General features: G+C 54.9%; 6 protein-coding genes across 6 annotated transcripts; 4 read left to right on the top strand and 2 right to left on the bottom strand.

Moving 5' to 3' along the window:
- Positions 1 to 999: 999 nt before the first annotated feature.
- Positions 1,000 to 2,879, top strand: J4E78_007334 (uncharacterized protein; the record flags this gene model as incomplete). Its single annotated transcript, XM_049367941.1, has 5 exons — positions 1,000 to 1,075; positions 1,128 to 1,437; positions 1,489 to 1,547; positions 1,601 to 1,640; positions 1,694 to 2,879. The coding sequence occupies 5 exons, from the start codon at positions 1,000 to 1,002 to the stop codon at positions 2,877 to 2,879; spliced, it is 1,671 nt and encodes a 556-aa protein (XP_049220262.1).
- A 1,329-nt stretch (positions 2,880 to 4,208) lies between these two features.
- On the top strand, positions 4,209 to 7,758 carry J4E78_007333 (uncharacterized protein; the record flags this gene model as incomplete). Its single annotated transcript, XM_049367940.1, is given in 6 exon segments — positions 4,209 to 4,464; positions 4,481 to 5,772; positions 5,957 to 6,596; positions 6,644 to 6,681; positions 6,770 to 7,618; positions 7,690 to 7,758. The coding sequence occupies 6 exon segments, from the start codon at positions 4,209 to 4,211 to the stop codon at positions 7,756 to 7,758; spliced, it is 3,144 nt and encodes a 1,047-aa protein (XP_049220261.1).
- Positions 7,759 to 9,351: 1,593 nt separating this feature from the next.
- Positions 9,352 to 10,262, bottom strand: RPL7_2 (60S ribosomal protein L7; the record flags this gene model as incomplete). The annotated part of the gene is made up of 4 exons (XM_049367939.1): positions 9,352 to 9,811; positions 9,861 to 10,027; positions 10,093 to 10,201; positions 10,249 to 10,262. The coding sequence occupies 4 exons, from the start codon at positions 10,260 to 10,262 to the stop codon at positions 9,352 to 9,354; spliced, it is 750 nt and encodes a 249-aa protein (XP_049220260.1).
- Positions 10,263 to 10,497: 235 nt separating this feature from the next.
- J4E78_007331 (uncharacterized protein) lies at positions 10,498 to 13,106 on the top strand (the record flags this gene model as incomplete). The annotated part of the gene is made up of 2 exons (XM_049367938.1): positions 10,498 to 10,518; positions 10,572 to 13,106. 2 exons carry the CDS (start codon positions 10,498 to 10,500, stop codon positions 13,104 to 13,106), a joined length of 2,556 nt encoding a protein of 851 aa, XP_049220259.1.
- A 354-nt stretch (positions 13,107 to 13,460) lies between these two features.
- On the bottom strand, positions 13,461 to 15,035 carry J4E78_007330 (uncharacterized protein; the record flags this gene model as incomplete). The annotated part of the gene is made up of 1 exon (XM_049367937.1): positions 13,461 to 15,035. The coding sequence occupies one exon, from the start codon at positions 15,033 to 15,035 to the stop codon at positions 13,461 to 13,463; it is 1,575 nt and encodes a 524-aa protein (XP_049220258.1).
- A 412-nt stretch (positions 15,036 to 15,447) lies between these two features.
- On the top strand, positions 15,448 to 16,707 carry J4E78_007329 (uncharacterized protein; the record flags this gene model as incomplete). Its single annotated transcript, XM_049367936.1, has 1 exon — positions 15,448 to 16,707. The coding sequence occupies one exon, from the start codon at positions 15,448 to 15,450 to the stop codon at positions 16,705 to 16,707; it is 1,260 nt and encodes a 419-aa protein (XP_049220257.1).
- Between the last annotated feature and the right edge of the window lie 104 nt (positions 16,708 to 16,811).

Here is a 16,811-nt window from a genome sequence, read left to right as displayed (position 1 = left end):
CTGGGCGCTGCGAAAATTAGCATCGCCTTGTGTTCTACACCATTGGCGGCACGACGTCCTATTTGCTGGCGGGGCATCGGCCTCTGGGCCGCTGTGTCCGTTTAGGGAAGGAAAGCAAGCCGCAAGTCGCCGGCATGTTGCCATGTCGTTCACAGAGCGACAGGGTCTCCCCTGCTGTGGCGCGACTCAGGGCGCTAGTGCCTGTGAATGTCGGTAGAGGCATGCGGGCATCTCTAGCGCCGAGGATTTGGGTCCCGGGGAGTCGGGTTGCTCTGTTGATCCTGTTCCTCTTACGAGCCACGTCCAACGCTCTTGCAACTCTCCCTGGTCCGCCTTACTCGGTTCCTTCTAGCTCGTCCAATGTCGTGGATTCCGTCCAACCCGGACCGGTTTGTTCGATGAGCAGAAAGCTTCCCCAGCCCAGCCCTGGCCCACTTTCAGGGGGCTGCATTCGCTCTCGCATGCTCACACAGACTCACAGAGCCCGTCCGGTGACATGGAGTCACAAAAAACAGAGCTAGGTACAGCTCGGCTGCCAGCACTGCATTTTCCGGTCGCTTATCGACAGACGGTGGGCTGTTTCGTAGCAACGATGGCATCACGGATCCGCTACTCATTTTACATTCGCTGGTCCCTCCGCTGTCCCTATCCGCCCACACTACGTATCCATACCCACTGCCATCACCGCTTGTTCTCCGTTTCTTCCCCGCCGCCACAATCCTTGCTCATCCCAGCGGTCTATCCGTTTTGAGGACGCCACTTAAATCTTGCTGCTCCTTATATACCTTGTGACGCTCGCGTCCTTTGCAAACTGACTCTGACCTCTGAGCCCTGGAGGTACTAATCTGTCGCAAACTCGCACATGTCTTATTTGTCACAGTCGACTCCCACTTCACTTTGACATTCACCACCTGCTGTCATAGTATTTGACATTCTTCTTCGACCACCTCGACCTCTACACCTGCACACCACCTTACATTCGACTTCGATACTATCAACATGGCTCGGTATGGCGTGGCAGCTGCCGCGGGCAGCGATATAACACCTTTCCCAACCCGACAGATGGCCGTACTTGGTGAGCAGCATGCCATGATGTAGCAGCACACGACAGTCGCTAACGATGGTAGCGTTGTGCCGGATATGCGAACCAATCGCATTCATGTCGATATTTCCCTACGCATACTTCATGGTCGAATCATTCATGACCGGACATTCCACCGCCCAAATTTCCATGTACACCGGCATGGTCACATCCTCGTTTGCATTCATGGAATGCATCAGTGGCATTTTCTGGGGCCGACTCAGTGATCGGGTAGGACGGAAGAAGGTCCTACTTGGAGGTCTTTTTGGTACGGGGCTGAGCATGTTGCTCTTCGGCTTTTCCCAGAGCCTACCAATGGCGTTGATTGCGCGGGCTCTCGGGGGTTTGCTTAACGGGTGAGGTCATAGTTCGATCTAGCGTCTGAGCCTCGCTAACCGAATATGCAGGAACATCGGCGTTCTCCAGACCACTGTTGCAGAGCTTGTTACGGACGAGCGACATCAGCGTGAGTTTTGCCATAACTCTAATTATACGCCGCGCACGACTGACTTTGCATAGCGCGCGCTTATTCCATCATGCCGTTTGTCTGGTGCCTTGGGTAAGATATTTCCTAGCAGCCCGACTCGTCCACACGCTGACCGCTTTTTGTAGCACCATCATTGGCGGAGCGCTTGGCGGCTTGCTCGCTCGTCCCGCTAACGTAATGCCGTTTTTCCAGGACACCATCTTCGAAACGTACCCGTTCCTTCTTCCAAACTTGGTCTGCACCGGCTTTGTCGTTCTCGGCCTGACTGTCGGTATTTTGTTCTTGGAAGAGACCCACGAGGATCGCAAATACGACCAGGATCGAGGCCGTGAAGCGGGGCAATGGCTTCTCCAGAAGCTGTGGAAGCGCGACGCAGATGCGAGATTTGACGACAAGGATGCTTCGCTTGACGAGATGCGCTCGATGTTGAGCGACCACGACCACGACGTCCAGGCCTACCGCAGCACTGACACTTCGCCTACTCTCTGCAGCACACGAACTTCCATTTCAGAGGTCCCTGAATTTGAGTTGGACAAGCAGTTTGAGCCAGCGCCGACTTTCCGACAAGCATTCACCAAGCAAGTGTGCCTGAATGTAGTGTGCTACGGTGTTCTTGCTTTCCACACCATTTCTCTCGAGCAGCTTCTACCTATTCTCATGTCCAAGCATGTGCCAACCGAGGGAAGCCAACATCTTCCCTTCCGCTTTGAGGGTGGTTTCGGATGGTCCACTCAAACGACTGGCGCGTTCCTCGCAGTGCAAGGTTTCCTCCAGATGTTCGCACAGGTCATCCTTTTCCCTTGGGTCAGCAAGAGGCTCGGCAGCCTTCGCACTTTCTGGATCACTCTAGCTTGCTACCCGATCTTGTACCTCCTTGCTCCTTACCTGGCTATCCTTCCCGAAAACTTGCGCATTCCTGGACTTGCGGTTCTGCTCATGGCCAAGGTCACCTTCCAATCGCTCTCCTACCCGTCCTTGGCTATCATCCTCGCAAACTCATCCCCATCCAAGAAGGTTCTCGGCACGCTGAACGGCGTCGCCATGTCTTCTGCCAGTATCTCTCGCGGCTTCGGTCCCACCATCTCGGGTGCCGTCGACAGCCTTGGTACCACGCTCCACATGTCTGGTCTTGCGTGGTGGGCTATCGCCGCCGTCGCTCTCCTCGGATGGCTCCCCGGTTTCGCCCTCACAGAGACCAAGCGATCCAGCTTCGCTGCACAGGACGAGGAGTCCTTCATCGACTCTGACTCTGACGCAGAGTCCGTCATCACTCTTACTCCGGACGACATCGAGATCGTCCTCTCCAAATAGATTCACGCAATCACGACTAAAACAGTAACGACGCCCCTCGACATGCATGATGCGGCGCAAGCCCTCTGCAGGGCGTCGACGCGCTGGTAGCGACCCTTCCTTTCACATCATAATTTCGGATTATAGAGACATTTTTCATCGCGGCAGAGATGAGGGTTACATCTCCCGCGCGGCGCATCATTATGGGTGCAATTTAGCGACATCATTATTCGGGCGGCATTTTTTGGGTCAACATTATTAGAAGGGAAAGCTCGATTGTATTGGAGACCAGCAATGGTCATCCCCGAGCCGGCGTTTGTCTCAAGAACAGAATACCCCAGTAGTTATTAGTTTTCCTTGCTACACTGTATGTTAGATTAGCGTGCTCGAGCACCAATTCATGACTTGGATGATTTCTCAAACCGCAGACCTTTGTTTTGCCATGTACGTCGTGAAGAGTGCATTAGCTGGATCTGAGTCGTGACAGGCCTCCAGCGGTGAGTTCAATGCGTCTGTCTTGAAGATTAAGCGGAGGTTGCAAAACAGGTGTAGTGGGGAATTTGCATTGTCGAAGCGGTCCCTTGCACGTTACGGATGCTTCCTTTTGCCTTCTACACGTGCTTGGATCGGTGTGCTTCATGCACGTGGTGGAGCAACGGGGATCGCGAGTCAGTGACCGCCAACATGCGGATACCGGACGCCTTGCATGGCTGCTTCGACCATGAAACGGTATCACGAGGTCATGGACGGCAGATGTATGCGCGTGGTGACGAAAGTAACGGCTTCCTTTTGTGGTCCCTTGGTGTTGAAGGATCGCGACGTCGGCTTGCCGAGGCCGAGGCAGTTTAGTAATGCTACGAGGGCTTGCTCAGCCTTGCAATCAGCACCACAGCCATGTCGACATGTGGACGGATGTGTAACTGGATAATGACATAATTGTGAGAGGAGGAAGATGGCATCTTGAACAATTTCATGCTGGACGCACCCCATAGCACATGGCAAAGTAGATGTCTACCCACATGGCGAGCATGACGTGCAGCCGCACCCACACTCCGCCCACGCCTATCTTCCGCTGGAGAGATAAGGCCCGTAGCCGACCAGCTAGCCATCCACTCTCAAGCGACGACTACCGCGTCCCGCTGGGAGAATGGCAGACATCTTCTCCGTGCAATCGCAATCCGCAGCCCTATCCACGCCGCCCGCAGTGGTCGCTGTTGCTGACGTCCTGATCCAGAGTGCGGGGGAGCAAGAAAGCTGCCCGCCCGTTCAGCGAGAGCTCGGAGAATAGACGCCAGACGTGCGCGAGCTTCACTAGCCCGAACCCTGCGGACTTTCTTGCCATGCGCCCTGATGAGCGGCCTCAAGCGCTCCTTGGACGAGGCGTCTCATGACGGCGACCGGCCCTCGCCCGCAGACTCGTCCCCGTCGACGGTGAAGCCTGCCTCGCCCGCCGCGCCTGCCTCGTCGTCGTCGAGCTCCTTCCGCAATGTGAGCGCCTGCAACCGCTGCCGGCTGCGCAAGAACCGCTGCGACCAGCGCCTGCCCTCGTGCGCCTCCTGCGACAAGGCCGGCGTCAAGTGCGTCGGCTACGACCCCATCACCAAGCGTGAGATCCCGCGCAGGTACGCAGTTACGAGGGGAGCTATGGGCAGTCGCCTCGGCTACGACTGACGAGCGCTACAGCTATGTATTCTACTGCGAAACCAGAATCGCCTACCTCGAGTCGCTCCTGCGCGACAACTCGATCCCCTTCCAAGAAGCCGACGACTTCAACCCGGCCTTTGCCTCCAATGGCGCCGCCACACCACGACCCATATCCGCCGCGCCGCCGCCGCGCAATGGCAATACCAAACCCTCGGCGGCCCAGGCCAAGGAGGAGAGCGACAAGTACGATCGCGAGAAGCTGACCAAGCTCGTGTCCAACATCGGAATGGTCTCGGTGCAAGGCGCCAGTGACCCGCGATATCTAGGCTCCACATCCGGCATATCCTTCGCCCGCGTCGTGTTTGCTGCCGTCAAGAGCTCGGTATCAGGCTCCTCCTCTGAGCGTGGCAGCAATCGGGGCGCAAAAGTAACGAGCAATGTCGTGGACAGCGGCACCTCGATGCGCGACTCCTTCTTTGGCCTGCAGACCAAACCTACCATACGGCAGGCGCCCTTCCCAGACCGAGAGCTCGGGTCGCGTCTTGTTGAGCTGTACTTTGAGCACGCAAACCCACAAATCCCCATCTTGCATCGGGGCGAGTTTATGGAAATGTTTGAGCGTGTGTACGCTTCCGGTGAACGGCACCGCACATCACGAGAGTCGTACATGCTCAACATCGTGTTTGCCATAGGCGCTGGCATCATCCTGGGCAGTTCCGACTCTGAGGGCTCGCCGACGTCGGATCACGGGCGCTCACCAACAAAATCACGATCATCACCGCCGATTAGCAAGAAGCGGCGACTTGCAGGCCACCAGCACCAGCCCGAGGAGTACCACGCATCCGCCATTGTGCACCTAGAGAATTTCCTGGGTTCCTCTCCCGCTGCGGACCGTCCCGACGGCTTCGGCGGTGGCCTGGAAGAACTGCAAGCTGTGCTACTGCTCGCGGGCTTTGCGCTGCTGAGACCCGTTGCCCCTGGGCTGTGGTACATTGTGGGCGTTGCTGTACGTCTTGGAGTGGACCTAGGGTTGCATTACGAAGATGGCGTGGGTATCGACGGGGCGGGTGCGGAAGACCAGTCTGCTGGAACCGCGGCCTTCAAAACTGAGGGTAACGGGAACACGACGGCTGCCAGCGGCGGGAACCCTTCGAAAATAGATGCAAAGGAGAGGGGCCGCAGACAGTGGGTCAGAGACCTACGGAGACGCTTGTGGTGGTGCGTCTACTCGTTGGACAGACTGGTCAGCACGTGTGTTGGCAGACCTTTCGTAAGTACTTTCCTGGGTCTTCATTTTCGTATGGTACTACCGATTATGTCGGTTATGTCACGATCCCGCATGCATGTGCGGCAGTCCTCACCAGGGGACGTGTCGAGGATCGGAATGTTCGACACCGACTTTCCAACATGGTCTCGTGCTCTCAAAATCCGATGCGTGACTAACAGCTGCATAGGGTATCACAGACCAGATTGTGACTACCGAATTCCCCTCGCTCCTCGATGATCGCTACATTACCAAGGAAGGATTTCTGGAACCCCCAGTGCATCAAGAGAAGCCGACATACAAGATTGTGGCCCACCATTACTTCCGGTTGAGACTACTGCAGTCTGAAATTCTGCAAGTCCTACAACATCGGCAGGCACAGCAGGCAAGAGCAAGTGGTGCCAATCAGAGCAATGAGTTCATGCATACCAAGCTGCCTTCGCCATTCCTGATCAATTTTGAGTCGTTCCGCGCGTGGCGCGTAGATATCGACAGACGGTTATTGGAATGGAAAGACTCTGCGCCGACACAGCTTGATGCCGGCGTGCAGTTCTCGCCACTATTCCTCGAGCTCAACTACTGGCAAGCATTGATTATGCTGTACCGACAGAGCCTGGTCGTGCCCTCTGGTCTGCAGGAAGAACTGGGCAATACCGGCTCAGATATGGGCAGTCCTTCCATGAGCAATCTTGAGGAGCGCGAAGACGAAGATCTCGTTTTCCTCAAGGTAGCCGAAGCTGGCCAGAAGGTTTTGAAGTTGTATCGACAGTTGCACCGCGTCCATCTTGTCAATTACACCTTTTTGGCGACACATCATCTCTTCATGGCTGGTAAGCTTCATTATCTTCACCGGTACCCACTGTGCTGACATTTGCAGGTATATCGTTCCTCTACGCAGTGTGGCACAGCGTTCATGTACGTAGTTTATTGGTGAGTCGGTCCGAATTTCCGTACTACTGTGGATACGTCTTGTTGGTGTAACATACATGTCTAACCAATGCAGTCTCTTGACGACGTCGACTTCACCGTCCTTGCCGCGACATCCGTGTTGGGTGATCTGATCGACAAGTGCCCACCTGCAGAAGCATGTCGCGATGCATTCGATCGGATGAGCAAAGCGACCATTCAGATGTGCATGTCCACCACCGGCTTCGGGCCGCAAGCTCTGCGGTCACTTCCGCAAGCACAGCAGTACCCTACACAAACCCCACCGAATACTGCATACACATCTGCAGCCGATGCAGACGTTAGGTCAGACACCGACATGCAAGGTTACGCACCAAGAAACACAGCCAACTTCTTTGGCCAACAGCAACAACAGCAGCAGCGTCGACCCATGCCACGCTTCGACATGAATCTCAAAGACCTCTTCTCCGACGACGAGACCGACAAACGGTCTTTCAGTCGCGTGAGCAACCAGGTCAACGCCATGAGACCCCCTCCCCCACCCATGAAATCAGAGTCTCAAATGCAGCCCTTCACAGCGGATCTAAAGATCTCTCCTCAACTGCGCACACCCCACCACCAACAGCAGCAGCAACAGAACAACTTCTTTGCCCAAAGTTCAAACATGACTAGTCCGAACCAGCAAAATACCTTTTCTACGTCTCCGCCTACTAATCCATCGATGCCATCGCCCTACCAAATTAGCAATCAGGTCCCTTACAACAATTTCTCACAGAATATCACGTCCAGCTACCCTGATCTGGGGTTCTCTGATCTAGATTTCCTAGACAGTTTCCCCGTGCAGGGCGCAAGCGGTAATGGTGCTGATGCAGGAAGTGGTGGGCTGCAAGATGTGGGTATAGGCTTTGGAATGGGGTTTGGTGATGGGACACATGATTGGAGTGATGTAAGTATCCCCCCTCACTGTCGCTACTATTTGCTACGATGGAAGTACACGTGCTGACAAATTACCAACAGGGCAACGGCTTGGATCTCTTTGACGGGTTTTTCTTTGGTCCAGGAGGCACAGGCGGGACGGGGATGTAGAGTTTGGTGTCGGTGTTGGTGTTCCGAGAACCGGCTCTCAGCCTCGATGTAAGAGCCGGGAATAACATTGCCCGTCGGCTTACTGTACTTGATGGTATCGAGTAAAATGATACCGGGTATTGTTCTTACCCGCCCTTGTGTACATCTGCGGCACGGTCGCAAACGTGGGGGCAGGGCTGCCGGAGCCGGAGGGCGGCGGTCTCCGATAGGCGCAATGCTGCTATGAGAAGAATGGCAACGAGGTTATGGATGCTTGTATGATAGATGTATTCGATCAATGAAGAATTTCGTCTTGTCACTGATTGTGTTTACTTCTGGATCTTGCAAGAATCTGAGCTTTGTGAAGGTCGACATGCGCGCCCACCAGAGAACCGAAAGACTTTCACTACACCGGAACGTGCGGGTATCATACATCTACCCTGGAATAGATTGAGAGGTCATACAAGTTACTACAACCTCCTCTTCTCTCCCACGATCATACGCGCCCCTGCGACTTCATCCCTTCATTCATCTTGCTCTCCGGCCACCCCTCACCACCCACCACAACGGCGCTCAATCGGAATCGCACCCTCTCCACAAAGATGCTTGCAGCTTTGCAAAACAACCCGCCTACCCGTGTCAAAGAAACCTTTTAGTCGGGTCTTTGTTCAACTTCCATCCTCCCTTCCTTTCGCATCCCTTGATGTCTCTCGGGCTCTTTTCCGTCAGGCCCATCCCTTCCATACCACCTTCGTTCGTAAATCATATCATGCCATATCCAGACACCATTCCAATTCCGAGTTCAACAACGACTCATCTATGTCCGGTTGAACTGAGCTGGAATCAGTTCAGATCCGGCACGTTCGTAGGGGCGTGTTGACTCACAGCCAGTTTACCACGTAAACTTCCATATCCGCATCCGAGTCACTCATTGCCTATCACCACATGCACATCTTCAAATCACTTCGCACTTTTACCACTCTTACCACTTCATAATCACTGTCTCTTCACCACAGAATCCACATCCAATTGCATCCGATTACATACGCATCACATTTACCACAGCACAAAGCTTTACGAAAACCTCTTCATCGCTGTCACGTACCCATCACCTTCTCCAAAACAAACATGTGTCTCTACATGGTCGTCCACTACGGACCCAGCCCCTTCTCGCTTACCCGACTTCTCTCTTCGAGCAAGATTGCCCATATACAGGAGCGAAGTACGTCGGAATGGCGGGTCGAACGTTTGAGTCTGAGTCGTTTGCGGGAGCTGTGGCATTTAAAGAGCCGAAGTCAGGAAGATTTGAACAAGACGGAGAAGGACGACGTGTTCGACATGGGGTACTGAGTCAACGAGTTAAAGTCATCAGTGGCATGACGCCAACATCGACACATTACAATGAAACAACAATGCGATGAACTTTTTTGGAATGAACTTTTTGAATTCTTCCTTCAGCTGATGTGCAGAAGACTTGTCTAAGCTAACCAGAGCATGTGGCTCGGCCTGCCCTCCATCCTCCGTCGAGGAGTGGGCGACCAGTAGTCGTGATCTTCATGGTATCGTTTTGAAGCTAACCGTTTACTCCACCCATTGAACAAAAAGCACAACAGCCTAGTTCATCTGCCTGACGAGCTGGTTGATGAACTCCTCGCGGTTACCAAGGTCACCACCCTCGATGAAGTGCTTGAACTTGCGGGTGCGGAAACCGCCAGTGGGGGAAGACAGCTTGAAGGGCCAGAGGAAGTTGGAGACGGCCTTGAAGTTGGGGCCGACGGTGTAGATCTCGTGGATAATGTCCTCAATGCAGGTGATACCGAACTTGCCGAGGTTGGCCTCGATGAGCTCGTTGTCGGTGATCGGCAGACGCTGCTTGTTGACCTTTCCGTAACCGCGCTTGTAGACAAGCTCGCGGACGGTCTTCAAGTTGGGGTATCCGTAGGCGACAAAGGGCTCGACGATCTTCAGCATCTCGCTGGTAGCCTTGGTGAGCTTGACGAAGACACCGTTGTTGATCTGGAGAAGACGGAGGAGCTGGAGGGTCTTGCGCTTCTTGGGGTCGATCTTGTTGATACTGCGTGGGTTAGTAAAAGATTTTGCAGGTATGGAAAGCTGCAACATACCCCTTGATACGGACAACGAAGGCGAGGCGGGACTCGGCGGGGACGAAGAGAGAGTTGTCACGCTTCGCGGCACGCTTGGCCTCGATGACATCGCGCTGGGCCTTTGCGTACTCCTGGGTGTACTTGGCGGCGCGCTCCTTGATGACCTCGCGCTTTTGCTTGCTGGCCTAAGAAATCTTAGCCAACTGTGGAACTCCTATCTGCTTGCGCAGGTTCTGGGAGACTGTTATACCTCACGCTTCTTCTTCAACTCAGCGGCCTGGGAGTCGCTGGTCTTCTGGTGGGCCTTCTGCTTCTTGAGCACCGACTCGGGGACAGCGATGTCATTCTGGGTGGGGACGCTGGAATTGTTAGCTAAGCTGCGGTGAATTGAGCGCGGTATACTCACGATGAGCGGGCCATTTTGGTGGTGGTTAGTATCCTTGTTGTTGTCGGAAGCTGGAGGAAGAAAGTTCGGTAGCCCAGTTCGAAATTCATGTGCGGGCGCTAGTGTGGCCGCCAAGATCGAGTGCAGCGCTAATGCCCCGCTCTATTGGCCCGCCTCTCGAAGCTATCGACATTTTCCTGAGAGCTACCAACTTGCGACAGCTGCGGCAGGTTTGCAAATTCAACCTTTTCCCTATACCTACTCGCAGCAATGGCACGAGGCGGCGGTCGCGTGAGTAGATACAGCATGCGCCACACATAGACAACGCCCACTGACTTCCATAGGGCGGTGGTCGCAAACCATTTCGCGGCAAGGGTAAAGGTCGCGGCGGCGGCGGTGGTGGAGGACGTGATACTCGCTCAGAGCCATGGTCCACCATTGAGCGCAAGAATGAGCTCTTCGAGAGCTACTATCGCATGGGAGGATTCTTGGAAGAAGCAGAGTTCGAGGAGATGTGGAAGGCTCTCCAGACCGATCTGCCAAACAGTTTCCGCTTCACTGGCACCAAGTCCGATGCCCTCGCAGTGCGCGAGATTTTTAAGCAGCGCTACATCCCGGCGATCGCATCCAAGCAGTTCGAAGGCAAGCCCGTTTCGCCTCCCGAGGCAGTCCAGGCCTTCCCCGATGAGCTCGTATGGCACATGAAGACGCACAAGAAGGTCATTCGACGACATGCGCCCTTTGCCGATTTCCAGAAGTTCCTCGTCGCCGAAGCTGCGTCCGGAAACATCAGCAGACAGGAAGTTGTCAGCATGATCCCGCCACACTTTCTCGACGTCAAGCCAGGCATGGTAGTCCTCGACATGTGCGCAGCACCGGGAAGCAAGTCGGCACAGTTGGCTGAGATGATTCACGGCGACGAGGAAGAGCGCGTACAGCGGGTAGCGAACGGCGAGTCGGTCGACCTCAGCCAAGACGGTGACTACAGCGACGACGGGCGTTCGACAGGCCTCCTTATCGCGAACGATTCTGACTACAAGCGCGCCGGCATGTTGGTCCATCAGGTCAAGCGCCTCAACTTCCCCAACCTCATTGTAACCCAACACGACGCCTCGATTTTCCCCTCGATCGAACTACCCAGCGACGGCCAGAGGAAACAATACCTGAAGTACGACAGGATTTTGGCCGACGTGCCTTGCTCTGGTGACGGAACCGCCCGCAAGAACCCGAACGTATGGCAGAAGTGGACACCGAAGGACGGTCTTGGTCTCCACGGACTTCAGCTGCGCATTCTGTTCCGAGGTCTTCAGATGCTGAAGAAGGGTGGTCGCATGGTGTACTCTACCTGCAGTTTGAACCCTGTGGAGAACGAGGCTGTTGTCGCAGCAGCCATCGAGGCTTGCGGTGGTAACTCCAAGGTCCGACTCGTGGACTGCTCAGACCACCTGCCAAACCTCAAGCGAAAGCCCGGTCTCAACGTGTGGAAGGTGCTCGACACATCGTCAGTCACTGCCGGAGGAGAGAAGACCGCTCACATGTTCACCAACTGGGAAGCCTACCAAAAAGCGAGGGCAAAGTACGAGGCCGAAGAGCCCGAACGTCAGTTCTCCACCAAGGTCACTCCCGGATGCTTCCCCCCTGTACCGAAGTCCGAGGAAGAGCGCATCCCTCTTGAAAACTGCATTCGTGTTTACCCACACTTGCAAGACACTGGCGGTTTCTTCATCGCCATCCTTGAGAAGGTGGATGACATTAAGATTGCGCAGGTACAGAACCCAGAGAACTTGGCCAAAGCTCAGAGATCGCACGCCAATGCCGACACGACCACCGACTCATCGATCCCCACTCCTGCTGAGAACGTGATTGAAGCCGACGCTACCAAGACAGAGTCTACAGATGAGACCTCTGAGACGGCTCCCCTGAAGCGCAAGCTAGAAGAGGATGAAGAGACTGAAGCTCCCAAGAAAGCCAAGACCGAGGACACAGTCGCTGAGGCAGCTCAAACACCAGACGCAAAGCCCGCCACCAACGGCTCAGCTGCCCGCTTGAAGCCTGAGAACCAGTCGCAAGCCAAGGAGTACTTTGAATACCTCCCCTCTGACGATGCAACCATCGCCTCCATCATGAACTTCTTTGGCATCGACGATCGCTTCCCACGCGACCGCTTTATGGTCAAGAACAAGGAGGGTCTCTCCCTCAACAAGATCTACTACACCTCAGATCTAGCCAGGACAATCCTCACACTCAACAAAGACCGCGGCATGAAGTTCATACATTGCGGTGTCGTCATGTTCGTCGCGCACAAGATCAAGGACCAGGACCGCACGCAAGCACCATGGAGGTTACAAAACGAGGGTATCCGTATCCTCGAGCCATGGGCAAGGAAGCGTATAGTCAAGCTAGAGAAGAAGGAGACTCTACACCAGCTCATCCGCGAGATGTTCCCCAAGCTACCCAAGGAGGGCGATACCGGCCTCGGCGAAGTCGGCTCGCAGCTCCAACAGATGGACGTTGGCTGCTGCTTTATCCGCGTTGAGAAGGACGACGAGAAGGGCATTCCTTTCCGCATGGTGCTTCCTCTCTGGAGACATCCCGGCAGCGCCAACCTGATGGTCGACAAGGATGACCGCAAGGCCATGCTGCTTAGGCTGTTCAACGAAAAGGATACTGAGATCATCAACCACGTCGCTGACAAGGCCAAGGCGGAGCAGCAAGCTCGTGATGCTGAAGAGGCAGGCGAGGGCGATGCTAAGGTGAAGGATGAAGGGGATGTCAGTGACGGTGAGCAAGCCACCGAGGCTATGGTCGCTGAGGAGGAAGAGGGTGCTATGAAGGTTGAGGTTGAAGACGACGATGTGAAGATGGAGGGCGATGCTTAGGCGTTGTCATCTCTTCACAACGTAAAAGTCATTATTAGAGCATTCTGGCTTTGGCTCATCATCTGGTTTGCATTTGGGTTGGCGTTTTATCTTCTTTAGTTACCATCTGGAGCTTAGCTTCTTACTCTATCACGCATTTCTATGTATGAATGTCATGATGCAATCATTCAATATCTTCATCGCCTCTTGGATCATGAGCTCCAACAACGTGTATTACAAGGGGTATACCAAATAAAACTACAAAACATACTTTGAACTCCCCATCCCTTCGCTTCCCCATCATAAACCTGCGCTCAGTAATCGAAACAAGGATAAACCGCAGACTCACGCAAAACGATACCTCAAAAAGCCCTTCTAAGACTTCTCCTTATCCCCCGCCTTCGTCGCAACACTCTTCCCGCTCTTAACACTCTTCCCACTCTTCATACTTTTCAAGCTCTTCTTACTCGCACTCCGCTTCAGTTTCGCTTTGAGTTTACTCCATTTCTCTCTCAGGCCGCCGTCTTCATCCTCATCCACATCCTTCGGCCTCTCGACGCTATCGAAACTGCCGCGCGGGTACTCGAGCTCGCTGCCAACGTCCACGCTATCGTTGTTCCTGGCGTGTTGCTGGTGCGATTTGCGTGGTGTTTGTTTAGACGGGGTCTGGATGCCAGAGCCAGAGGTGGGGATGTCTTTGTGGCGACCGAGCAGCATGAATTGGAGGGTTTGCCAGGCGGGCATGTTGGCTATTGGACTGTCTTTTTCGTTGGCTTGGACGTCGGCGTTCTTCCAGGGGCAGTGTTCGCGGTGGGACTCTAGGAGGTTAAGGCGTAGGCTTTCAATGGGCACGTCTAGTTTCTTGCTCATCTCTGTGAGGCGCGTGGCGGAGGACAGCCACAGACCTAGGCGCTGGAAACAGTGGTTGCATACTGCGAGCGAGATGCGCGATTCGGAGACGCCGGTCCAGCCGAAGAGGGCGAAGACGAAGGCTACGGTGTCGCTGGGGGAGAGCGGGGGTTGGGTGCCGGTGGATGTGAAGAACGAGGAGGGAATGCGGGAGAGGATTTGTTGGATCGGTGGGTCGGGGTAGGTGATGTGTTCGAGAAGGGGGAGGTCGGCGGATATGGCTTTGAGGAAGCGGTATCGGTCGAGGAGTTCAGCTGAGCTCTTGGTGCGTGATGCGATGGGGATGTGGTAGATGTCTTCTGTTTCGATTATTAGTTGTGTTACCGGTCCTACTGTGCGTTTCCTCATACCTTGACACCCTCGCTTCCTCCACAGGCAGTCGTCTGAATGCCCCTCGACAATGAGATCCTTGTATCGCTCTATCAGCGCGTCGTCGATATCGAAAGCCAGATCCTCGCTCATCTCCAGATCCTTTCCGTTCGCATCTCTCCGCTTCGGTCTCAGCTTGACCGCAACGCGGTTCTCGCATCCACCCTTGCAGGCTACTGTGTTCCAGATATCGCAACTCCAGCCCCGCTTCGCCCACTCGACCTCGTTGATCGCATCTGGCTTGGTCGTCCACTTCCGCACGTCTGCAAACGTCTTCAGTCGCTCGAGGAAGTGTTCCTGGCTGTATGGCTGAAAGTTGGGTGCTTTGCGCGGTGTGGAGGCTTTCGGCGTGACTACCGTCTTGCCTACAACCTTGATTGTCTTTTCTCTCCGTGGGGTCATAAGCTGTTCCTTGAGCTGCCGTATGCGCTCCTGCCCTTCCGATATGCCTCTCTGGCGCTCCATGCTCAGGTTCGCGCTGCGCGGACGCTTGTTCGGATGCTCAGGGCTGTCTGGTTCCGAAAGCGCGGAGAGCGACGCGGTCGATGCATTTGACTCTTGAAGGGTGCTCGCGAGAGAAGTCGTCGAGTTGCTTGCGGTGAGGTTATCCAGGAGCTTGTGGAACTTGCGCTTCGTGGTCGCAAGTGCAGGCTGCTGCTCTGTTGAAGTCATGGTGCCGGAGTGAAAGATTTCGCGATGATTCGGGTAGAAAGGCGGATCGTTCGGGTGTGATTATTGGGATGCGCGCGTCGTAGAATCGTATGTCGATCTTTGTTTACGTCCACTCGAGTCGAATGCCAGGTCTGTCTATCCACTTAGCATCGATCAGTCGCAGTCGAAAAGATATGAGAAAAGCTGCACTTCGCAAGACAAGACGGCAATCTCGAATGTCTGTGCACTAACAGCAGTTGAAAGCCGTTGATGGGAGTGTTGTTGCCATGGCGGCGACCCGATTCCCCATGCAGTAACCTCCGCCCGCAGCGCCAAGGCCAGCGCCAGCGGGCTGCGTCGCGTCCACCCACCTCCGTGCAGAACCCCACCAAAGCGACAAGGAGGGGCTGAAGATTGTTAGTGTTAGCGTTCAATGCCCACCCAAATTGCGCCATCAAGATTCTTCCTGCTCGCACTCGTCATCCTGGCTATCTCACTTGTCAATCCATCGTTGCTCTCTCGTAGTCTTGCTCGTCTTTCTCAATTGAAACACCACTTCTACCCGTCCGCCGCACTCCACACCTCGCAGCACGTATACACGACCTCGAATCGAAGCATACACACCATGGCCTACGAAAAGGAACTGGAGATCGCTCTCCTCGCCGTCCAACGCGCTTCCATCCTCACAAAGTCCGTCTACTCGAGCCATTCCAAAGGCACGCTATCCAAGAGCGACTCCTCGCCCGTCACAATCGGCGACTTCGGCGCACAAGCCCTCATCATCGCATCGATAAAGCACGCCTTCCCCGAAGACGAAGTCGTCGGCGAAGAAGACGCCAACGACCTCCGCAACAACGACTCGCTCCGCGACCTCGTCTGGGACCTCGTACAAGCCGCAAAGCTCTCGGACAGCAGCGCAGAGGAAAAGATCGGCGGACCCATCAAGAGCGCAGACGCCATGCTCGCAGCACTCGACCAAGGAAACAGCGAGGGCGGAAACAAGGGCCGTATCTGGGCTCTCGACCCCATCGACGGCACGAAAGGTTTCCTGCGCGGTGGACAATACGCCGTGTGTCTCGGTCTCCTCGTAGACGGCATCCCCACCGTCGGCGTAATCGGGTGCCCCAACCTCCCCGTCGACGACCAAGCCCCTCTCACAACAACCACCGGACAAGACGCCGACGACAAAGAAGGCAAGGGCGTGCTATTCGGCGCTGTAAAAGGCCAGGGCGCTACAAGCCGCCCCCTCAGCGCCGGCGCCCTCACAGCCGCAAACCCCATACAAATGAAACCCCTCTCCGACGTCACCCAAGCCACCTTCTGCGAATCCGTAGAAGCAGGCCACTCCTCCCAAGGCGACAACGCCGCCATCGCGTCCAAGCTGGGCATCACCAAGCCCTCCGTACGCATGGATTCGCAAGCAAAGTACTGTTCCATTGCACGTGGAGCGGGAGACTTGTACCTCAGGCTACCGGTGAGCAAGACGTACCAGGAGAAGATTTGGGATCATGCGGCTGGTGTTGTGCTCGTGCAGGAGGCGGGTGGTGAGGTTAGTGATGCGTATGGGAAGCCGCTTAACTTTGGTCTGGGGAGGACGCTTAGGGAGAATAAGGGTGTTGTTGCTGCGCCTAGGGATGCGTTTAAGCAGGTTATTGAGGTGGTTAAGGAGGTGCTGTTGAGTAAGAAGGAGTAGAGGTGGTTATTAAATGATATGATATGATGATTATGTGTACCAAGTTATGCTGTTTTGGTTGTGATCTCCTGCGTTTTGACGTCTTGGAAAGCTTCATATAGGGT

The sequence above is a fragment of the Alternaria triticimaculans genome (genome assembly GCF_023758025.1).
Source record: "Alternaria triticimaculans strain BMP 0046 chromosome Unknown scaffold_11, whole genome shotgun sequence".
Classification (NCBI taxonomy): domain Eukaryota; kingdom Fungi; phylum Ascomycota; class Dothideomycetes; order Pleosporales; family Pleosporaceae; genus Alternaria; species Alternaria triticimaculans.
This window is presented reverse-complemented; position numbering and strand designations above follow the sequence as displayed.